Source organism: Solanum stenotomum, unplaced genomic scaffold (assembly GCF_019186545.1).
Source record: "Solanum stenotomum isolate F172 unplaced genomic scaffold, ASM1918654v1 scaffold29626, whole genome shotgun sequence".
NCBI classification, from domain to species: domain Eukaryota; kingdom Viridiplantae; phylum Streptophyta; class Magnoliopsida; order Solanales; family Solanaceae; genus Solanum; species Solanum stenotomum.
The window spans coordinates 86,925-113,349 of NW_026030548.1; the positions used below are offsets into that span (position 1 = coordinate 86,925).

Here is a 26,425-nt window from a genome sequence, read left to right on the forward strand (position 1 = left end):
AAATCTCTTTGAACTAAACTCAAAAGGCCGATTTACATTATTTAATCAAATTACCAACTTCAATAAACATGTGAGGCTCTAGTTCTTCCTATTTCATTTTTAGGGTCATTACAGAATAGTTCTGGAAACGTGGGCGATATGTTGTATCATCATGTATCATCATGTATCCCAAAGTGATGGTTTTCAATTAGAGAATCTCAAATAAGAGTAAAGAGTATTTTATTGTATTTTTATATAAATCTTTGAGTTAAAATCATTTACTTATGAAGCTTTAAATAATATCATCTCTTGTTATTTCTTTGTACTAACTGAGTTGAGGTCAATATTTTTTAGCCTTATCAGTTAAATTATTTATCCATTCAAATATATTACATACTCGTACATTCAATGTATTGATTTCATTCGACCTACATATTTTATGAAGAAGATACAGGTGTTCAGGATCATCAACAGGCATTTCGGTGAGATCAGTTTGTACTTCAGATTGTTTGGGTGAGCCTCCTTGCATTCTAGAGGACTTTAGGTTTATTTTCTAGTCAATAGTCTTGAGATGTCGTGGGTCTTATCCCGACATCCATCTTGAATAATAGAGGCTTCATAGATAGATAGATAGAGTTGAGGAGTCTCTCTGTATTTACTTTTCCTTGAGATGTTTTGCAAACTATTGTACCTATATTATTGAATATTTAGAGACACTTTGAGTTGAGTAATTACTTTGAGTTAAAATGTTCTAAATTTTGTTTTTGAGCCTATTATCGCTTGAGTTAGTCTTCTACTAAGTAGTCAGCTAGGCCAATGGATCTATTGGGGACCATGAATGATTCTCGAGTGCTAGCCATGTCCAAGGTGTAAGCACGAGCTGTGACAAATTGATATCAGAGCACAGAGTTCAAGTTTCCTAGGGTGTCTATGAAGTTGTGTTAGTAGGATATTATTAATGGTTGTGAGGGCTCCACTTCTATAAATGAGAGACTAGAGACATTAAAGAAAAGTTTTCCTTTTTTCATACTCTAAATCAGGCAATAGAACTCAGTCATAAGGAACTTATTCAAAGTCGTGCATTTCTTAAATTCATTCGACTACCCCTCATACTCAAGGTGGTTGAAAAGAAAAACTCAGATCATTATCGATGAGTTACTCTCAGCAAAAGTCTTAAGAAAGTCATGAGACTGCAACAGGGCTGGAGAGAAGCCCGTACATGAACTTAAGTGTTTAGATTTGAAAAAATGCACTCTTGTCATATGAATCACGCGTTCGAGCTAAAAGTGAGATGTACACCGAGACTCACTTATCTAAGTCCTTGTTTCAGGTGATACCTTTAAGAGGAGAGTATATTTTAGAATGCTTGGGCAGTATTATTCACCCGAAAGAGAGTATAAGTTGTGATGTTATAAGCCAATAGTAGTAGAAATGCCTAGAGTTAGAAGTATGCATTTAGAAGTGTAGTAACCTTAGAAATTAAGATAGTTATAGAGTAGAGTATGTAAGTTGCAATCATATACCCAGTAAGTCATTATCGAAGTGTTTTTCCATTATGTGTTGCCTAAGGAGTAATAAATTTTTTTCTGAATTTCATGATGGAAGGTAGAAGAATAGTTATTGGTTAGGATGAGTTAGAGTATACTTTAACTAGAAAAGAGTTTATGGCAATGTATCATTGCATTAGTAAAGACCAAGTATAGGTTTTCAATAGAAGGATTGATATATATTGAGCACTTTTCATTAGTTCTTAGGGGTGAGTGTTTCTTAATTTTATCTAGTAGCCATAAATAGTATAAAATGTGAGCAATTATATTGATGTTCATGTTTAGTACTAGACACTAAGCTTGATACTTGGGATGAGTGTCATAACAAAAAAATATGATGGCAACATATGGGTGATGATGTTAGTTTTGAGAATTGATCTGGTAGGTTTGACGTAGAGTAGGTGATGAATTACGGTGTTAGTTTGCAATGAGTGTGAGTGGTACAAGTGGTGTATCATGACCCTTAGATGAGAGCAATGAAGTATGTCTAATTCATTATATTAACAAGGGCATACCCGAGATCATATGTAGTGAGATGAGGTTCAAATTGATCTTATGAATTTTTTAATGTGCCTAGATAGTGTAGTTGAGTTGTCAATGTGGAGTAGGTGATGTAAGTATTGTTTATTACCCTTAAAAGTTTTGTTAGAGAGATCATATATAGTCAATGATGAGGCTGTTGAATATAATTCAAGTTTCCTCTAATTAGGTAGATATGAACTTCTAAGGGCGGTATTAGTGGGAAAAGAAGGAGAAGTCAGACTATTAAAATTTAGATTAAGTGGTGTGGGTAACAATTATAGAAAGACTTCTAGAGAAGTAGGAAGACGTTACAACAAACAACTTAGAAATAAGTCCTAGAAGGAATCTTAGTATTTGCACATGGAGAGTTCTGTAGAGATGAGATTAGAATTTCCCGAGTATTAGACTAAAGTGAATATAGACTAGTTTAGAGATGATGGAATAGATCCATAGCTTTAAAGTATTAGAATAAGACTTAAGGGGGAGATGATAAGATGAGAAATCAAGTCAAGTGTTGAGAATCAAATAGTGATGTGTTCAGAAAGAGTTTAAGTGATATATCGATTCATTCATAATCTAGAGTATTCAATAAAGTCCAGTCACTACAACATCCTATTAATGTTTCTAATATAAGAATTGTGTCCATGACCTATGCTCATACACTTCAAACAGATTCACATTTATGCTTAGTTCCCAGAATGAGGGGCAAAGCCTTTAGCCCATTGATCTCAATCTTACTCCATAAAGTTGTGAATATTAGCCTCATAATATGAATCTATTCATATAATCATTCATATTTCATAGTATGCTCAGCCTCACGAATTCATGATTTACCCTTAATGGCCAGAAATATAATGTTATGTCATGCATATTCTTCTATTAGATTTCTTGAATGAATCGTGCTTAGATCTTTCGCTCTAAGCTCTCTCGGTGATCCTTTAGGTTTTGATGGTGATGTTATTGATAGTAGTTGAGTAATGATATATAGGAGAGAGTTGATGCTTCTATTGTGATGCTTAGAAGGTTCATGTCATGACCTGTAATATTGAAATCTTATTGAGTGTTCGGGCCAAGTGTTTTCTAGTCTAGTTTCATAACTCTGAGTATGTATCAGTTCCGCCTATGTTAGTAGGCAAGCTCAAAAGTCAAGAGAAGTAGTAATAGTAACTCCTTTCCCTTCCATGCTAAGTTTAACCATCAGTCAAGGATGAATGATCCCAAAGAGGAGATATTGTAAAGTAGGATAGCCAGGACATGAACAAATTCATCCTGCTCCTCATATCCGCCACCATCACCGGAGAATAGCAGGATAGCAGAGTAAACTTAAGGTTGTACTCCTGAACACTCATAGCTTCGTGTTTTATATTCACGGACTATCTCACCTTAGCTCTCGAGGAAAGAAGAGCCCCAAGAAAGCATTCTCAAACACAACCCATCTTAAAAGTGGTGCCCTCTCTGCCTGTTCTTATTCCTCTAATCATACCATATCCTAGAAACACCTTTGAGCTGATATAAGGCTAACTCTACACGCTCTACATCAGCAACACACATAACCTTAAACACTTTCTGAAGCTCTTCCATAAAGTTCTCCGGATCCTTAGTAATTTTTGACCCTATGAACTCTGGGGGATTCATTTTCAAAAACTCACGTATTTTAGATGTATCATCCATATCTTGACGATCAACTACTTGTTAAGTCAATATCTTAATAGAATTTTGAACTCAGCATTAGTGTCATCTCCTTCAAGGAGTTGCACTTCTGGTGAATTAGGAGCTTCTTAACCTTGAGGATTAGAATTCTTCCTAGCGGGACGTCAAATAGCTCTTCGTGGAGGCATGATCGGAAAATAAATGTGTAAGCTCGAGTTGGAAGAAACTTTTATAGAGTTGAACTCTATTGCATGAACATGAGTAAGAAGAAGGGGAAAGTTCCTAAATATTATAGCTTCCTCATTATAGATGTGGTGCGATTCACACCAATAAGAAGGAATCTACTAGACATGGCTTCATACACACCCTAGGACTCTTGAAATTTGTGTCTGATACCATGTTTGCCTTATTTCAAGTTAGGAGTAAATATTTATTGCCCATTTTACCAGAGACTACTGTATCAGAGTTTTCTAAGTCTTTGAACAATGGATCTAATCTACAGGCCATAGATTGAACTACGACCCATACTGTCAAACCGTCAAAAACTTCAAAGAGTCTGACTTTTGGGATCAAATTCTTACGAACAGTAGGAACTCCTACATGTCATAGTTTGGACCCATAGAACAGACTTTTGATCCCAAAAGTTGTATAAAGTCTATCGATTTGATCTACAGTCCATACAAACTTATACGGGTCATAGATTGAACCTTTAGAATGAAATTTTGAGCCTTAAAATTTAATATAAAGTCCACAGATCAGATCTACGATACGAAGAACAAACTACGAACCATAGATGGACCTCAAGAGGGTTTTTTGTCAGTTTTTAAAACGGGTAATTTAGTCTTTTACCACCCCTTCTAAGCCTAAACCACTACCCTTTTAAACTTAATTAAGGGTCTAAATAGTGTTAAAATATTTTTTAACACTTTAAAGACTTAGAGCAAAGATTCAAGAGGAAAAAACCTAGGGTTTTCTAACATTCTTCGAATTTCGTCGATATCGCCAAGAACTTTATTCTTACCAGGTATATAAGGCTATCATATTGATTGACTGAGTTTTTCCTCATTCCCTACGTCTACTTTCTATCGATAAAAGAGTAATCTAGGGTTCTATTTTTAGTTTTGAGTATTCTTGAGATGAGTTGTTGTTGAATTCTGAGTTGCTATTCCTAATTTTTGTGTTGTTATATATTATGCATTGAAATTTTTGAGTTTATTGTTTATCTATATTTTAAGCATGAACCCTATCATTTGAGTATTCATTGAGTTATTGTTAAGAATCTTTTTAACCGAACAATTATCTTAAATTGATTTCTGAGAAAGTAAAAGGTGTTTTCAAGGAAAGTTTAAAGAGACATTTTGAGTAAAGTTTAATAGAACTATTGATTTCCAAATTTATTAATTTTACATTGAGAAAATAGAAACTTTTATCTCTAAACGAGTAATGAGTTCAGAGTTTTTTCAGAACAACTACCTCTTTTAAGAGGATATTTTGAGAAATTACCTCAAATTGAGAAAGAGTATGTTTTACACATTTAAGCATGAGTATATATTTATTGGGAGTAGTATTGAGCACCTATATGGGGATGAGTTCAGACAACTTACATTCTTCATAAACCATGTAGCCAACATGGGAAAAAGGATCATACTTTTTAGATGACTTTTTATTACTTTCAAGTAGAGCTTTAGTGGGTCTACCTAGTTGAGGTGTTCTATACCCCGGTAACGTATAGGTCAATTCTGGCAGCGAGGGCGAGACGTTGTATCATCACATAGCTCATAATGATGATTGTCGGTTAGAGAATATCCTAAATAAGAGTAAAGAGTAATTGATTGTATTTTTATATACATCCATGAATTAGCATCTTTTATTGATAAAGCTTTAAATATTTCATATTTTTAAGTGAGTATTTTCCCAACCTTATCAATTATGTTATTTATTTATTCAGCTTTATTACATACTCATACATTCAATGTACTGATGTCATTAGACTTACATCTTTCTATAATGGAGATACAGATGTTCAAGATGATCAACAGGCCCTCTGTTGAGATCAATCGGCATTCCAATTAGCTTTTGGTAAGCCTCCTTCCATTCCGAAGGACTCCCTCTTTTCCTCTCAGTTTATACATTTTAGGGTGTCGATGGTCTTGTCCTAACATTCATATTGAACTATAGAGGCTTCATAGATAGTTAAAGTTGAGGAGTCTCTCAGCATTTCCCTTTTATTTTGAGATATTTTGCAAATTATTATATTTCTAATATTGAGTACTTTGATACATTTTAGTTTTGTTTATTTGAGATAAATAAGTTAAACTCTACATTTAAAGCTCTTTATTTCTTGAGTTAAGTCTTCTGCTAAGTAGTCAGCAAGGCCAAGGGTTCGCTTGGGGACCAAAAATGGTTTTCGAGTGTCGGCCACATCCAAGGTATAGACTAGGGGTGTGAAAAAATTGTATGTGACACCCCAACTTAAGATTAAAAGTCCCACATCAGTAAAATGTAGTAGTGATGTTGGGTATATAAGTAAGCAGGCCTTATTAACTAGTGATGCATTTTTTTACAGTCGTGCGTGCCTAGGCCCAAAGAAGACAATATCATTAGCAGGCTGGGCCATTACAAATGTTATCAGAGCCACTCCTGTGTAAGCCTTGTTGATGTGGGCCAGAGTTCAACTGAGTTTAGAAAAATCCTAGTAAGGCAAGACAAACCTCAGTGTTGAGTTTAGGAAAATCTCATTTGGTGGGGCTAACCTCAGTAAGGACGCTGAGTCCATAGAGAGGGTGTATGTGACGCCTCATCTTAAGATTATAAGTCTCACATCAACAAAACATAGGATAGATGTTAGGTATATAAGTAAGAAGGCCTTACCAACTAGCGACGCATTTTAAGGCCATGCGGGCCTAGGCCCAAAGCGGGCAATATAACTAGCGGGCTGGGCCATTACACTAAGCTTATCTGATTGATATATTTTACTTGATCATGCATTATCATATTTTGAACTTATCATGTGTATGTTTATGCATGTTCCCATATTCAGTACATTACAACTACTAACGCATATATTGTTTCATCATATAGGGTCCAACAGGCCATGCCTAATAGATTGATTCACCTTTGTTTAGCTTGTGGTGAGTCATCATCGTTCGAAGGCATGATCACACGTTATAAGTTACTTTTTTATTTTCAGTCATTTATTTTTTTTGGACTTATTTTGTGAGCTAGGGGTTTGTCCTAGTTACATCTATGATATAGAAGTTTGTTGTCACACTTGTATGTTTTCGCTAGTGAGGATGTTGTACTCTAATTTTGGTATCGCTTATGATGTGGATGTTCAGACTTATATCTCAATATCATGCTTTATTCTCTTTTATTATTCATCTTACTGTCATGCTTATGTCAAGTGGCTTATTTAGGGTCCCTTGAAATCCTATTTGTCATGGCACGTCTAGGAGATAGTTTGGGTTGTGAAAATTTTTGTATCACAACCAGATTTTAAAGGTCCTAGGAGTCTGACAAGTCGTATCAAGTAGAGAATTTTTCCTAAGTGGGAAATGTGCCATATTTATGAATAGGAGGCTAAAAGTTGTTAGAAAACTTCATTTCATTTATTACTCTAAAGTCATGTGATAGAGTTGAGTTCTATAAGGCTCTTCCTCCTAACTCTTGTTCTATGCATTTTACGAACATGCCTCCAAGAAGAGCTTAGTTGAGAAGGAATGTCAACGATAATATGAAACTCAAAGTTCCTCAAGATCTGATTGATCCTTCTGCCGAGAAAGTGTCTCACGTAAATTTTAGGGTTGTTTTCCAAGTATTGGCCCAAGTCATTACTGTATAATCTAAGAAAGAGGTTGTAGATCTCGTGAGCCCAACAATAGGTGCGATAGCAAAAAAGGTTATAGACTTTACAAGGATGAATCCTGTAGAATTTTATGGTTCAAAAGTTGATAAGGATCTACAAGAGTGCCTTAAGGTATTCCATAAGATTGTGGATAATTATGGGAGTAACTCTAGTTGTGCAGGTTGTAGTTGTGGAAGTTCAGTTGGGATGAGAGGAGTTCTCGTTTCAAACTAGTTTTACCTAGTTTTAGTGGGTTACTTGCTGAGTATTGTGTTGTTTTGTACATTCATTCCTTGTTTTTACACTTTTGTAGCTTTGAACCCGGATTTGTGTGATTGCTCTTCCTCTATCTACATCTTAGGCTTATTTGTGGACACTTGAGAGGTAGTTGCTAGTCATCCCAGGGAGTCCTTTTGTTCCTTATTTATGTTCTTGTTTTACTCAAGAAACAAAGACATGGAAACTTGTATTTATCTTTCAAACTCTGTATCATCACACTAGTCGCCTGTACACGTGACAACCATGTTTTGAGGGTATTTGAGAATGACTAAGTTTTCCGCAGTTATGTTATTATTAGTTTACTTCCACATTTCTTTCTTATTATTGGATTTAGGCTAACTTGTCTTGGTGGGATTAGGCGAGTGTCATCACGTCCATTTTTGGATCATGACATGTAGTAACAAATTTCAAGACATAGAATACCAATCACCAAAATATATGGACTACAGTCATAATATTATAAAACCAAAAGATTTGGATGCATAGCCCACATGATCACAATTACAAATATTGAATCCTCTCATGGCATAACAAAATACACATACCCAATCCTCTAATAGAACCCACATACAAATTGTTAGTGTATTGGTGTGGTACCTGGGACAATCACAAATAGTAATCATACTACGCGTGGAATCCAAGCCAACCATTAGAATTCATAATAGACGTGTTATCTGAGCCAACCATTAGTATTCATGTACCGATATGTTACCTTATCTAACTAGCAATCACAAACAATCATGAACAACCACAAACACAATGAACAATAATACTTCCAATCACATGTCACATAAACAGGTTTATTGCATGAGATTATCAACATGATGTCATTTCATATGTTTTTCTATATTTACCCCAACATGTATTGCACCAATGAAACTATAAAGTAGTACACATGCATACATACATAAACCGAAAAATATATAGCCATTCTACCTCGAATCAAGCCCCTTGGAAATTCTAAAGAACCCAAATTTTCCCTTCTGAAGTGTCTTGACTTGTTCTTCGTCAAAAACAATAAATAAACACAACAATCAATCACAGATGGCCAAGAAATCACCCGGATTATAACCAAATCGTAACCATGAGCCTATTCATGATCATCATCCCCAACCTATGGCTTTTTTCCATCATATAATCAAATCAAAACCCTCCCCTAACAGTAATATATTTGATTTTAAGGCTTAAGAATCAATTTATAAGATTACGGAGTAACGAATTTACCTTAACAGACAAATTTCATGGAAAAATAGGTGCAAACAACCCTAAATCGCTCCTCTCAATCCCAAGAATAATGATGAGGAAAATAGCAGATTTTGAGACTTTTTCTACATAAAATCCTTACTTACCCCGTTATAGAGCCTGCACACACCTGCTATAGTGGGTGCAGCGTTCTATAGAAGATTGCATGAAGTACTGCACTCGGAATTCCCTGAAAAGTTCTTTTTTACAACATACCTTCTTTCCTTGGCATCTCAAACTATCCCTTTTATGCCAAAATGGATTATGGGAGTTCTACTACCCTGATTTGATTTTGTTAAGTCGTACGGATTTCTTAATGTCTTGGCAACAAAAAATTATCTACCAATCCTAGACATTACACCCCACCCATTCTTGGATGGCCCAAGACCGCACAAACCCCAAATTTTGTTTGAGGCTAGCCTAGCCTAACATTTTTAAGTCACTACCCAGAAAGTTATCTGGCTCGATTTATTTCACCATTGGCATACTTATAACAAGTTAAAAGGGTCATTACAGTATCAAATGTTTAGTACTCATACTACACTTCTTCACCCTACAGATCATAATACGATTTCTCACCATTGGCTTGTGCCTCGTGTGGACTAGGGTTGGATCAGAGACTTGGGGGAAATCCTACCATTTAGAGTTGTATATCTCCTTCAATTTTGGTTGTAACAGTCTTTTTTTGTGTTCAAAGATGGTTCTGCATATTTTTACTTACTTTATATTTCTGTTATAAATAGTAGCTTGAACATCAACTGATACCTGAACTAGGGGAAACTTTATGTGTTTCTTGATTCTCCCTCCCTTATTTAATTTCTATATTTATTCTTTGTTTTTCGTATTCTTCTCTTCCTTGTAATGGCCTATAATTTCTAGTACCGAGCTATGAGATCAACTTACTTACTAGAGGGATGTTAGAAGATGTTATCATAACTAGAGTTTTTGGGTCATGACAAAAAAATTTGACTAAACAGGCTTTAAATTAGCATATATATATATATATATATATATATATATATATATTGATTAAATTTCTACTGATATAACACAATTCATTTAACTAAATAATTAAACTTATATTGAAAAATAAATGTATTTATTTTCTTTTATATTTCCTTCCCTACCAAAAGGGGACAAGTCTAGTGGAAAATTAATTTATTCATTCTTCTTTTCCAACTTCCGAACGTTTACTTTGTTTTGGTATTTATCAAATTATGTAATCATGAATATATATTTTATTGTATTTCCATTTAATTATGCGTTAAAATAAATAACGAATAAAACTTATTAAGTTTCCAAATGAAGTAGAAATATGATAGACCATATTTATGTATATTTCACATTGTCATTAAATTAATTCCAAAACAAAGTAGGAATGTAACTTACTGATTTCCCCCATTAGCTAGGAATAAAATTTATTATTTTTTCAAATGAAAGTAGGAATGTAACTAATTGATTTCCCTCATTAGCTAGGAATACGATTTATTATTTTTTTCAAATGAACAAGAAATATAGTTAGAGATTTTTCACATGAACAAGGAATACAATTATAGATTTTTCACAAGGACTAGAAATACAATTTATTAAGTTTCCAAATGAATTAGAAATACAATATATTAATTTTCAACGTGAACTAGAAATACAATTTATTTATTTTCCAACTATAATGAACTAGGAATGCAATTAATTAATTTTACAAATAAGGTAGAAAATATGGTAGGTCATCTCTCTATAAAGTTTCCTGTCATTCTAAGCCTATTATTCATTGTTTTTTTTCTATTGGTTCTATTTTCAAGAACTCAAAAAAATCTCAACTTTGTTTTTTGTTTAATTTTTTCTTTTATTATTAGTATTGAAATATGAGTAACTCACATGTTTATTCTCTTGGGGTTTTTATAAGTAATGTTAGTAATCGTGATTTCATAAATAGAATCTTAAGGGAAGGTGTAGCAGACAGTCTTCAAGGTCAATCTGAGGCTTACATGGAGGAAAAAGAGGATGAAGATATATTGAGGTATTTTAAAACAAGAATTCATCATGTTGTTGTGCATAAAGATGGAGTAAAAAATCTAACGAATAAAAACGTGATTTGTGGCATATGTCTTGGGAAATTTAAGCATGAAGAGACTATTGGGACACTTAGGTGCGAACATGAATATCAAGCATGCTGCATCAAAAAATGGTTGCTAAGGAAAAAAATTTGCCCCATATGTCGAGCTTCAGATTCCCCTTTCCCATCAACAAAGACAGTACAAATGCATAGCAATTCGGGATTTATCTTATTTTGAAATTTGTTGTATTAGTAAGTTTTATTTCGCTAAGTTTGGCTAAATAGTCTTTAAATTAGCATTATATATATATATATATATATATATATATATATATATATATATATTTGATTAAATTTCTACTGATCTAACACAATTCAATTAACTAAATAATTAAACTTATATTGAAAGATATTCCTTTATATTTCCTTCCCTACCAAAAGGGGGGAAATCTAGTGGAAAATTAATTTATTCATTCTTCTTCTCCAACTTTCTATCTTTTACCTTTTTTTGGTATTTATCAAATTGTGTAATCATGAATATATATTTTATTGTATTTCCATTTAATTATGGTTAAAATAAATTTGGAATAAAACTTATTAAGTTTCCAAATGAAGTAGAAATATGATAGACCATATTTATGTATATTTCACATTGTCATTAAATTAATTCAAAAACAATGTAGGAATGTAACTTATTGATTTTTCCCATTAGCTAGGAATACAATTTATTATTTTTCCAAATGAAAGTAGGAATGTGACTAATTGATTTCCCCCATTAGTTAGGAATACAATTTATTATTTTTCCAAATGATATTCTTCTTTATTCATTTATAAATTATGCTGTAGTTTATATTCTAAGTTATTTATTTGTATTTCTAGATATAAAATAGTTTNGATATATACAAGAAAGCAATAATAAGCATACAAGCCCGGCATTTATCGTAAAAGATTACGCAATAGATGAAAAAACATATGAAAATTATGACGGATTAAAATAAAGATAATATTTTCTANCTATTTTGCCTATGTTCTAATTCTTGTTGTTTTTCTATAATTATTTCATTAATTTTTTGTCTATATTCGTTATTCTTATCATTCATTGTATTTAGAAAAAGAAACGGTAAAACTAGAAGATATTTTAACTGCTATGGTAAGAATAACAAAAGAAAATAAAGAAATAGATAGAAGAACGGAAATTGAAAAAATAAAACAACAAGCAAAAAAGGAAGTACAACAATTAGAAGAAGTAAAAAATACTAAAATAATAGAGCTAGAAAAGAGCTAGCAATATTAAAAGAAATGTATGAAATTAAACAAAAAGAAAAAGAACAAAAAACAAAATTAGCAAATGAGATATTTAAATTTAAAGAAAAATTGCAATTACAGGATGACTTACAAGAAAAAGAAGAAAATAGCCAAGATAATCTACCCGAAATAAGAATTGATGAAATAAACGACGATGATCTAGAACAACATTCGGAAACAAGCGAAACATATACAGAACTTTTAGCAAACATAGATAATACAAAAAATTTAGAAGTAAATACAGAAGACGTAGACATGGACGAAAAACCTAGCACATCAGGAGTAAAAAACCCAAAAAAATATTCCAAAATATTATAATAAAAATGATGAACAATATGATAAAGAAAAAACTACATGGGATAAAAGATTAAATAGAAAATGGACGCCTAAACCAATAGCTGGACAACATGATTTTTTAGATTTAGACTGTGTAGCAGATATAAATAAAACAATCCAATTATGGATAGGATACATATCAAAACAATTAATAGATAACAAGATAGTAATAGCAGAGGCACCAGGATACATAGAAAGAACACTTATAGGAACAGTAAAATTATGGCTACAAAATTTTACAAGTGAAAGCTTAACAACTTTAAGAAATAATAAAAAAAATTGATGGTGGAATAGCCACTAGAACTATGGAAATTTATATAAATACGAAATAGTTATAAGAAATGAATTTAGTAGTATGACAACAGAGGTATAAGAACAAAATAAAGAAAAAATCATAAATCGAAATCTAATGACAAAATTAGCAATATGTAATATGTGTTACATAGATGAATATACATGTGCATTTAGAGAATACCATTATAAAGGAACATATAGCACAGAAGAAAGTAAAGAAATAAGAAAATTATATTTTACAAAATTACCAGGACCTTTTAATTCAAAAATAATAAAAAATTGGAATGAAGCAGAATTAGCAGAAACCTTAGGAGCTAGAATGAAATTCTTGCAACGATGGTTTATGGAACTATGTGAAAAACATAAAGAAGAAATAAAAATGGAAAAAATATTAGTAAAAAACTTGGCATGTTGCAAAAATAAAACAGCACCTCAATTTGGTTGTACGGATAGGTATTATAAAAATAAAAAGGAATATAATAAAAAATATAGATCAAAATATAAATTAAAAAAAACCAAGAAGAAGGTACTATGTAAAAAATTACTAAACCAAAAGACCATATAGACCAAAAAGAAAACTAACGGAATGTACTTGTTATAATTGTTGAAAATTAGGTTATATAGCTAGAGATTGTAAATTACCTAAAAATCCAAAGAAAAAACAAATATCAGAAATAATAATAGAAGATGAAAAATATACGCAGATAGAATATATAGATTATGAATTAGAAAGTGAAGATAACATATATGAAATATCAGAAAATGAAATAGATAATGACATAGAAATAGAATCAGATAATGAATTCTATAATATAACAAATGACTGAAGCAGACATACAAATAATAAATAAAGAAGAACATCAAGACGAAGAATCTTTAGAACAGAAAATAATATTTGATAATAGTATATTTGAACAAATAAAAGGAAAAGAATTAGACCTAAGCGTAGCAAAAATATTCGAAATACCAACAATAAGAAACTGGTTTAAACGACAAAAAGAAGAATATTATGTAGTAAGTCAAAGAGAACATATCATAGATTGCAAATACACTAAAGGAAAGGCCAAAATACCAATAATAAATAAACGAATAATAAATAAAGAAATACAAGATATTAAGGCTAAAAATCCAATTAAATATGTACATTTAGGAGGAACAGAAATATTAATAAAAGCATGTTTTAGAGAAGGAATAGATACACCCATAGAAATATACTTAGCGGATGATAGAATTATACAACCCATAGAAAAAAGTATAATAAGTGCAGTAAGAGGTAACCTCATATACCAAAAATTTAAGTTTATAATAAGTGCTAACTACTCAGTAGCAATAAATGACAGGAATATAGATAAATCACTAGTATTATACTGGCGAATGTCAGGGATAGAACTAGCCCCAGGAAGTAAAATATTTACAGCTAGATGTAAAAACTTATATGTTCTAACAACAAAACATAAAATAACAGCAAAAAATAAAATAGATAAAATAAAAATAGAAGATCCCTTTGAAAGAATAGTTACAGTCATAGATAAAAACGATTATAGTTATAATGAAATTGATATAGAAGAAGATTTAGAAATAGTAAAAGAAAGACTAAGCACATCGAAAAGAATAAACGATGAGATACCCCAAACATCATCAAAAATGAGTACCTCAAGGAGAATAGATAAAACCCCACAAAAATCAATAGAAGAAGATATAAAACCACATCATTACTACATAACGGGAATAATGGAACAACGAAAATATTTAATATTAATAGATACAGGACGAGAAGAAAACTATATTACAAGAGAATTAGTAACGGAAGATGAAATAATAACTATTGAGCAATCATGCTCCGAACTACCAAAAGCATTAATGTATATAGAAGAAACTACGGAAAAGGAAATAATCATCGGAGGAGTACCAATAGTAATAAAATTCAAAATATATCAAGGAAATGAAAATATCATTTTAGGAATAAAATGGTTGGAACAAGTAAAACCATATAATCTAGAAGACAAACAGTTAACAATAAATTATGAAAATAAAAGAGTAATAATAAAAAGGACTTTAGTATAATAAAAATATGAAAATATATATACTTGCAAAGATAATAATAGAAGGATACTACAACCGATATTATACACCAATGATAGATACGGGAGCAGAAGCTAATATATGTAAATACAATTGTTTACCAGAAGATAAATGGGAAAAATTAAAAACACCGATAGTAGTAACAGGATTTAATAATGAAGGAAGCATGATCACATATAAGGCAAAAAATATAAAAGTACAAATATGGGATAAAATATTAACTATAGAAGAAATATATAACTTTGAATTAACTACAAAAGATATGCTATTAGGAATGCCATTTTTAGAAAAATTATACCCACATGTAATAACAAAAACACACTGGTGGTTTACAACACCGTGTAAACAAAAAATAGGAGCAAAAAGAGTAAATAATAAAAAACGAAAAACAACAGAATGGATAAAAGGAAGTGAAAAAATTACACAAAAATTAGAAAATATAAAAGAAGAAGACCCTAAAATAGAATTAATTATATTCTCTATAGATAAAGTAAAAATAATTCAAGATAAGTTAGAATTATTATATAGTGAGGATCCTTTACAAGGATGGGAAAAACATAAAACAAAAGTAAAAATTGAGCTAATTGATAATAACAGTATAATAACCCAAAAACCATTAAAGTATAATTTTAATGATTTAACCGAATTTAAGATACATATAGATGAATTACTAGAAAAAGGATATATACAAGAAAGCAATAGTAAGCATACAAGCCCGGCATTTATCGTAAATAAACATAGTGAACAAAAAAGAGGAAAAAGTAGAATGGTTATTGATTATAGAAATTTAAATGCAAAAACTAAAACATATAATTATCCGATACCAAATAAAATACTAAAGATAAGACAAATACAAGGATATAATTATTTTAGCAAATTTGATTGTAAATCAGGATTTTACCACTTAAAACTAGAAGAAGAATCTAAAAAACTAACAGCATTCACTGTACCACAAGGATTTTATGAATGGAATGTATTACCATTTGGATATAAAAACGCACCAGGTAGATATCAACACTTTATGGACAATTACTTTAAACAAATAGAAAATTGTGTAGTGTACATAGATGATATATTACTATATTCCAGAACACAAGATGAACATATAAGATTATTAGAAAAATTTATACATATCATAGAATATTCGGGTATAAGTCTAAGTAAAAAGAAAGCAGATATAATTAAAAATCAAATAGAATTCTTAGGAATACAAGATAAAAACGGAATAAAAATGCAAACACATATAGTACAAAAAATAATTAACTCAAATGAACAACTAGACACAAAAAAGAAATTACAGTCATTCTTAGGACTAGTAAATCAAATAAGAGAATACATACCAAAATTAGCAGAGAATTTAAAACCATTACAACAAAAATTAAAGAAAGATATAGAATATCAGTTTGATAAAAAAGACCAAATACAAATACAAAAGGTAAAATTATTATGTAAAAACTTACCTAAACTATACTTTCCAGATGAAAACAAAAAATTTGCTTATATAATACAATCAGATGCGAGTGAAAAAAGTTATGGGGCAATATTAAAATACATATATGATGGCACTACGATAGAACATCATTGCAGGTATTATTCAGGAACATTTAACAATACCGAAATAAAATGGGAAATAAATAGAAAAGAATTATATTCAGTATATAAGTGTTTATTATCATTTGAACCATATATTGTATATAACAAATTTATTATAAGAACAGATAATACACAAGTAAAATGGTGGCTAACAAGAAAAATACAAGATTCGGTAACAACAAAAGAAATAAGGAAATTGGTATTAAATATATTAAATTTCACATTTACAATTCAATTAATAAAAATTGATAAGAATGTTATTGCAGATTACTTATCAAGACAAAGCTACTCAGACTGAGAACGAAAATACAATGGAAGAGATACTCAAAGCCATAACTACACTTTGTATAAAAGTGGACAGTATGGACAACGAGATACAAAAGCTAAAGCCTAATGAAGATAATCTGAAGTCTAAAGCTAGTCAGCAGCATAACTATAAAAATGCGGAGCTACGTCGATCGGAAGACGGAAAAAACCTAGAGCTAAAAGGAGACGATGGGAAACTCCTTAGAACCCATAACATTTGTTTAAATATAGCTGCAAGTACAAACAAACAAGTTAGTGATAAACAACATAAAAATGCTAACTTCAACCAACTATTCGAAAAACCATTTACCCAAAGGACACCTAGACATATTTCCCTAGAACCACAAACATCTACATACGCAAATAGTTTGCAAAACCAAAATGAGATAAAAACATCTAACTACATCACACGAACCTATATTGAAAATATCCACAAAATCCAAACCTATTTAAACCGCAACCCCAGATCAACTACAAAAGAACCAAACCAGGATTATTTGACACAAAAGTTACAAGGATATAACAAGTTAATTGCACAGCCGAAAACTAACGCTAATTTAGTAAGAACATGTTACAACTACGGACTGTTAAATACCGTATACACATACAACGGAGAATAAGTTAGTGGAATACCAGAACTACACAAAGCATTCGTCACATACAAAAGAGTTACGAAAGGAAATTTATTTTATATAAAATTCTATACAGCACCAGCTGAGATATTATACGAGTAAATAAAACCTCCAATACAAGTTATCAAGATAGGATTAACTAAAGATATGATTATACCCAAAGATATCGGACAACAGGAAGAGATATGCAAAATAGAGATACCAAGTTTTTATGCCATCAAAAGAATAATTGGTATATCAACTATTATACAAGAGCTAGCAAACAATTATTTAAACGGAAATGCTATATGGAGTTATTACTCGAGAGATCAATTAATGATCAATTAATGTATTATCTATGTTTGCTAAAAGTTCCATATATGTTTCGCTTGTTTCCGAATGTTGTTCTAGATCATCGTCGTTTATTTCATCAATTCTTATTTCGGGTAGATTATCTTGGCTATTTTCTTCTTTTTCTTGTAATTCATCTTGTAATTGCAATATTTCTTTAAATTTAATTATCTCATTTGCTAATTTTGTTTTTTGTTCTTTTTCTTTTTGTTTAATTTCATACATTTCTTTTAATATTGCTAGCTCTTTTTCTAGCTCTATTATTTTAGTATTTTTTACTTCTTCTAATTGTTGTACTTCCTTTTTTGCACAATATATCTAATAATAAAAAATAATATTTGAAAAAAAATTATAAATAAAATCATCAAATAAATTTTCGATGTACTCCAACTATCATATTTAGATGCAAACAGTTAGAAAATATAAAATAATTAAAAAATAAGAATTCAATAATTGGAGAATACTTGAAAATCTCCCAAAATAAGTTTTTCAATAGTATCTTAAATAAATATATATATATGTATATATATATATATATATATATATATATATATATATATATATATACACATATATCTCAAAAGGAATATATGTGTTTTTAGTTCTAACTTTTTCTATTTTTGGGAAAATGCATAAACTACCTCAACCTATGCCCAAAATCTCAAAAACACACTTATACTATACTAAGGTCCTATTACTGTCACAACCCGAGCCTACACCCTGGGCGGGACTGGCACTAGAAGAGCATTGCTGGCCCAAGTGAACCCTTGGCCTAGTTTACTTAACTCAGCAGAAGACTTTAAACTCAAAAAAGATAAGTTCATATAATAAACTGGAATGTTATAAAGGAACATTCAACTAGCCATTAAGGTAAACTCAAGTCTCAACATGGAATAATGACAATGAAAAGACTAAAGAACTAACATCTGACTGTCTATGAAGCCTCTAATAACAACTTAGATAGATGTTGGGACAAACCCCACAACATCCTAATGAACTAAACTAGAAAACAATGAAATGGACCTCCGAAATGCAAGGACGCTCATCAACAGACTCTAAACTGCTCACTGGATCAACGATGCGCCGGAATGCCGATCCTAATTACATGTGTCTGCATCATAAGTCGATGCAGGACAACTGGCATCAGTACATTGAATGTACGAGTATGCGAGTTGGAATGCTAAACAACATAAGCTAGAAAGAGAATCTGAAGAAACACTTACCTTGGCTCTTCTCAACTCATGAATACTTAACTGAACTCATTTCATTATAAAGCAATTTAAAAGAAATGCAATATATAGAAAAAGATAACTGTTTAAAACATGTTGTCAACTGATAATCATAAAATCATAAAAAAATATATCAGGATCCCTCTCAAAGTCTACTTGTGCAATGCATGAATGAAGTCTCATATCCTCATCCATACTAAGCAGAACCCCTTGAGGAACCATGCAATTATTGTTGCGGGAGTTTCTCTAACCGACAACCAACACTTAAGAACTATAGTGATGATACAGCGTTATTAGCCCCACACTGCTCGGGCCATCCTATGCCTTGCCATGGTATAGGACTTGAACTACTAATTGGATCCACTAGTCTATGCGAAAAGGATTCATCTAAAAAGTATGACCATTTCCTACCCATGATGGCTACATGGTTTATCGAGACTTGAGTTAATGTGAACTCACATCCCATATCGATGCTCAATACTACTCCCAAAAATATAATATTAGCTATTATGTTTATAAACATACTTCTTCTGTGATTTGAGATTATTGCTCAAAAACTTAGCTCAAAGACAATCTTGGAAATCAAAGTTTCCCCTCTTGCTTAATTATGAAAGTAGTTACTGTTTTATGAAAACTAGCCCGAAGGCTTTTTGGAAATCAAGGTTTCATTTCTTGTTTAAATGTGAAAACATTTTAAACTCTTTGAGAATACATAGTCCCCATATACTTTTGAAGAAATGAACTTCAAGTTTTTTTCTTTGTTGAACTCAAATCTTAAGCCTTACAACAAAGTTAAAATGTTTGTGAAAGACTTATGAAAACTTGAAATGACCTTCTCTTACTTGACTCTTATCTTTTCTTGACTTTGATCTTAACTGCTCTTGACTTTACTCTTAATTGATCCTTGAATTAGATTCAAGGATTAAGATTTGTGATTGGAAAGATCTCATGTTGTTTAGGAGTGATTTTAGGTAGCTAAACATGAGAAAAGACCGAAAATAAAGATTTAAAGGTGGGTCCGCGAGGCGGAGGCATAATTAAATTTTTGTTTCGAAAACGTCTTTTGAGGCAGAACACCTCATGTCAGCTCTGCGACGCGAAGCTGAAACTTCAAATCTGGGCACTAGGCGCTCGACGCGCGACCATTCTTTGATTTCGTCGGACAAAATTTCTTCTTCGTTTTCCATCCCCAATTCACCCAAACTCGATTCTTTTTCTCAAATTACTTTTAGATACAGATACCCAACAAAAGTACTTAAGAACCTAACTCGAAACGACTCTATAATGCGACGTAACGAACTCAGAAACTTCTCAATTCATCCCAATACAAGAACAACATTCAAATTCAAGAATTCATGTCAAGAACATCAACTTTCAAACTCTTTTAGGATGAATTTCACTGAACTAAACATGTTTGGCGCGTGGGTGAACGAACCCAATGCTATGAGAGACTCATATACCTTGTAGGGATCACCCCCAACGAAATCCACAAGCTAAACTCGACGAACTTGATGATTTCCTTGCTTCTCCTTCTCTTTTCTCCTCTTCTTTCCTCTTCTCTAAAACTCTAACTCTTTTCCAAAAGCGTAAAACTGACAAGGTTTAGTTTAGACCCTTAATTAATTCACTAAAATGAATTTAATTAATTGGATAAGGAAAAGACTGAAATACCCTTCAAAATCCGAATTGAACATTTCCTTATTTGAACAGCCCATCTTCCAATGGGCGTATCTCACTCATACGAACTCGGATTCGCGCACTCTTGGCGGCATTGGAAAGATCATTCCAAAAGATTTCCAACCATATCTTGAAATACATCTAAATCATTCTGAGCTAGGAGTTATGGTCATTTAAAGTTGACCAAAAACTCAGTTTAACTTAAAATATTCCAGATTTCCTTATACTTTCCAAAAATAACTACTTCTAGATTTTAAACTTCCTTCTAGTTCTTTCTAGTTGCGAGATGTTACAATATCTCCCCCTTGGGAACATTCGTCCTCGGATGAGATTACTGTTACTAGGCTAAGGGTGTCACATAAAACATACAATTTAAGCACCTAACAAGCACCATGCAATTTCAACATGCCAACTTAATATCAATGCCAAGAAAATGATTAGTACCTTAATTTGGAACTTCTCCGTCTTCGAAGATAGGTGGGTATCTCTTCTTCCTATCCTCTTTAGCTTCTCAAGTAACTAATTCCTCCACAAAACGTTGACTTGATGCTACTTCCTTAGTCCTTAACTTGCGAACTTGGCGATCTAGAATCTGAACCGAAACCTCCTCATTAGATAAGCTATCCTTGATACCAATATCCTCAGTTGGTATGATAAGTGAAGTATCTCCCATGCACTTCTTCAACATGGAGATGTGGAACACCGGATGTATTGCTGCTAACTCTGGTGGTAGCTCTAACTCATAAGTTACATTGCCAATCCTCTTAGATATTCTGTAAGGACCAATATACTGGAGACTGAGTTTCCCCTTCTTACCAAATCTCATAACACCCTCATGCTGAAACTTTCTAGTAACTCAATCAACTACCATTGGTACACACCACCAACCTTGATATCTCAATACACCATCTCCCCCTTGTTCAAAAGCCATCACTTTTTGTGCTTATGAACATTTGCCTTTTATTCAAGCAAGATATGGTCTTGGTCTTTCTCGCCTTTTATTTCTGGCATTAATGATGATTCAGACCCATTCATCACCACTACTCCTCCTTATGTGGAATCTATTAATCGAACTCCTAATCGTGCAAGTCTATGCACCTCTTGTGCTAACTCCTTCTTACCTTCCTCAAAATGGGTGGTACTACCCATAAACATCCTTCTTTGCCTGAGATTAAGCTCTTTCTGAGTGGACCCATGTTGAAAACTCTTGTGATCGGTGAACACATCCACATGAACACCATAAAGATAATGGCTCCATATTTTCAAATCAAATACAACAACAGTCAACTCTAAGTCATGGGTTGGGTAGTTCTTCTCATGAACTTTCAACTGTCTGGAGGCATAAGCAATAACTTTGCCATTCTGCATTAAAACACAACCCAAACCAACTCTAGATGCATTACAGTACACCACAAAACCTTGAGTACCTTTTGGTAAGGTTAAATTTGGGGCAGTAGTCAACCTCTTCTTCAATTCCTAAAAGCTTTTCTCACAAGCTTCAAACCATTGAAACTTCACTATCTTTTGAGTCAACTTGGTCAAAGGAGACAAAATAGACGAGAACCCTTCGACGAACCTTCTATAATAGTCAGCCAACCCCAAGAAACTCCTAATATCAGTTGGAGATGTGGGTCTAGGCCAATTCTGCGTTGCCTCTATTTTTTGAGTATCAACTCTAATTCCCTCTCCAGACACAATGTGGCCTAGGAATGCCACATATTCAAGCCAAAACTCACACTTAGAGAACTTGGCATACAACTCTTTATCCTTTAAAGTCTGGAGAGCTACTCTAAGATGACTAGCATAATCTTCTTCATTCCTTGAATAGATTAGTATGTCATCAATGAAAATGATAACAAACATATCTAAATAAGGTTTGAAGACTCTATTCATAATATTCATGAACGTTGCTGGTGCATTAGTCAAACCAAAGGACATGACCAAAAACTCATAATGATCATATCTGGTTCTGAAAGTTGTCTTTGGGATGTCACATTTCCTCACTCTTAATTGATGATAGCCTGATCTGAGGTCAATTTTCAAGAACTAGGAAGCACCCTGAAGCTGATCGTAAAGATCATCAATTCTCGAAAGAGGATACTTATTCTTGATGGTAACCTTGTTCAACTAACGGTAATCTATACACATCCTAAGGGAACCATCTTTCTTTCTCACAAACAAGACCGGAGCGCCCCAAGGTGAGACACTTGGTCGAATGAAGCCCTTATCTAATATATCTTTTAACTGCTCTTTCAACTCTTTCAACTCTACTGGTGCCATTCTGTATGGTGGAATAGAGATATGACGAGTATCTGGAAGAATATCTATACCGAAGTCTATCTCTCTCTTAGGAGGGACTCTAGGAAGATCATCTGGAAAGACTTATGGAAACTCTTTTACTACTGGAACTGCCTGAATAGGAGGTACCTCAACACTTGAGTCATTAACTCATACTAAGTGATAGACACACCCCTTAGAAACTAACTTTCTTGCCTTAAGGTACGAAATGAAAAGACCCTTAGGCACTGCTGAACTACTTTTCCACTCTAAGACTAGCTCATTTAGAAACTGAAACTTGACTACTTAAGTCCTACAATCAATTGAGGCATAATAGGCACGAAGCCAGCCCATACCAAGAATGACATCAAAATTTACCATGTCTAACTCAATTAAATCAGCCATGGTACTCTTGTGATTGACAAAAAGGGGATAATCACGATAAACTCGCTCTGCTAGAATGGACTCACCAATAGGTGTAGAAACACTGAATGGTTCACTAAGTTGCTCAGGAATAACATCAAAGTTCATAGCAACATAAAGGGTTACAATAGATAAACTTGCTCCTGGGTCTAGCAAAGCATAAGCATCAAAAGTAAAGACTTGGATCATACCAGTGACCACATCTGGAAAATTCTCTTGCTTTTGGCGACAATTGATAGCATACAAGCAGTTTGTTTCCCCGCCAGTACCTAAAGTAGCTCCTCGAGGTGCAACTTTGTCTAGTGGAGAAACTGAAGAAAGCGGGGCCCTATTACCTCTATTACCATTACCTTGCATGTTCTTGGGACACTCCCTCATAAAATGACCATTCTGACCACACTTAAAACAACCAGTAGAGCCCTCATGACAAATACCTGAGTGGTTTTTGCCACACTTAGCACATGCAGAAGGCTTACTACCCTTTTGTGCCATACTGCCTTGAGAATAGGAAGGTTTAGCCCTGAAACTCTAGGAATTCTGACTATTGTACTCACTTTTGTTCTTAGATGCAGGTGCACTAGTAGATGATAGGGCAGGTCCCTTCTGTTTCTGTTGGAAGGAAGACCAGTTCGCACTACTATTTTGCTGCCTGAACTCGTTCCCTAATGTCTTAGCCCTCTTATTCTTAAACTCTTCTCTATCCTTCAGTTTATCCTCCTCAACTTGTTGCACATGGATCATTAGCCTTTCTATGTCCATATCCCCTATCAACATTGTTGCCTTGCCTTCCTTGCTTGACTGACGAGACAACCCAGCAACAAATAAACTAATCCTGCTCCTCATGTCAGCAACCATCTCCGGGGCATAGCGGGAAAGTTGTGCGAACTTCAGAATGTACTCATGAACACTCATAGACTTCGAATTAAGGATGAGAAACTCTCTTATCTTTGCCTCTCGCAACTCACGGGGAAAGAAATATCCCATGAGAGCACTCTCAAACACGACCCAACTCATTATTGGCGTATCATCAGCCCTATTCTTTTTCCATTGGTCGAACCAGACTCTAGCGATACCCTTCAGTTGGTATGCAGCTAGTTCCACCCTCTCAGCATCAACAATAGGCAATATCTCGAAATTTTTTTGAAGTACTTCAACAAAGTTCTCTAGATCTTCTGTGACACTTGAACTTGTGAAGCTTGGTGGATTCATCCCTAAAAACTCAAGGATTCTTGAAGTATCAGCCACTTCCTGTCGATTTCTTCTTTGTCCAACTTGAGTCGCAACTTGGCTTAACATCCCGATAGTCTCACGGAATTCAGCATGGTTAACTTCCCCTTGAGGTTGTACTTCAGGTGCATTAGGTAACTCATCCTCCTCAATATTTCTCCTAGTTGGATGACCTTTGACTGCTCTTCGCGGAGGCATGACTATCTGAAACATGCGCAGTCACGAATTAAAGAGAAACCTTTCAGAGATCAAACTCTAACGCACGAAATGAGTGTGAAAGAAGTGAGAAATTTTCCTAAATGTTGCAGCCTCCTAATTATAGATGTGGCGCGCTTCACACCGATAACTAGGACTCTACTGACACAGCTTCATAGACTCCCTAGGACTTTTGAACTCTGTGCTCTAATACCAAGTTTGTCACGCCTCGAGCCTACACCCTGGGCGGGACTGGCACTCGAAGACCATTGCTGGCCCCAAACGAACCCTTGTCCTGGCTTACTTAACTCAGAGGAAGACTTAAACTCAACAAAGATAAGTTCATATAATAAACTGGAATGTTATAAAAGAACATTCAACTAGCCATTAAGGCAAACTCAAGTCTTAACATGGAATAATGACAATGAAAAGACTAAAGAACTAACATCTGACTGTCTATGAAGCCTCTAATAACAACTGAGATGGATGTTGGGACAAACCCCACAACATCCTAATGAACAAAACTAGAAAACAATGAAATGGACCCTCCGGAATGCAAGAAGGCTCACCAACAGATTCTAAACTGCTCACTGGATCAACGATGCACCAGAATGCTGATCCTAGTTACTTGTGTTTGCATCATAAGACGATGCAGGCCAATTGACATCAGTACATTGAATGTACGAGTATGCAAGTTGGAATGCTAAACAACATAGGCTGGAAAGAGAATCTAAAAGAAACAATTACCATGGCTCTTCTCAACTCATGAATACTTAACTGAACTCATTTCATTATAAAGCAATATAAAACAAGTGCAATATAAAGAAAAAGAAAATTGTTTAACATATGCTGTCAACTCATAATCATAAAATCATAAAAACACCATATCATGATCCCTCTCAAAGTCAACTTGTGCAATGCATGAATGAAGTCTCACACCCCATCCATACTAAGCAGAACCCCTTGAGGAAACATACAATTACTGTTGTGGGAGTATTTCTAACTGACAACCAACACTTAAGAGCTATAGTGATGATACAGTGTTATTAGGCCCACGCTGCCCGGATCAAATTCCACATAAGAAGGGTAAACCGATACAATCCACATATCACAGACAAAGATAAGGCAAATGCGATGCAAAATGCAATAATGATGTCATGTAGTCGTAATGCATGTCTGTCCTACGATACACATCTGTTGACGTAATCAGTCCGCGCTGAATACTCAAATCAGAACCCATAGGGGCCACACATGGACCATGTATCACCGCCGGAACCAGATCCCATCGGCATCCAAATCGCTAGCCGGAGCTAGTCCATCTCATATATCTCTAGCCGGAGCTAGTCTCAATTGTGTCTCATATCCATCCATCCTCATATCAGTGTCTCAGAACTCATGCAACA

General features: G+C 33.4%; 1 protein-coding gene across 1 annotated transcript; it reads right to left on the reverse strand.

The window, feature by feature from the left end:
* Nucleotides 1-764: 764 nt before the first annotated feature.
* LOC125851761 (uncharacterized) lies at nt 765-25,025 on the reverse strand. Its single transcript, XM_049531508.1, has 3 exons — nt 24,566-25,025; nt 23,792-24,034; nt 765-859 (listed from the first exon to the last, which is right to left on the reverse strand). Exons 1-3 carry the CDS (start codon nt 25,023-25,025, stop codon nt 765-767), a joined length of 798 nt encoding a protein of 265 aa, XP_049387465.1.
* Nucleotides 25,026-26,425: the final 1,400 nt, after the last annotated feature.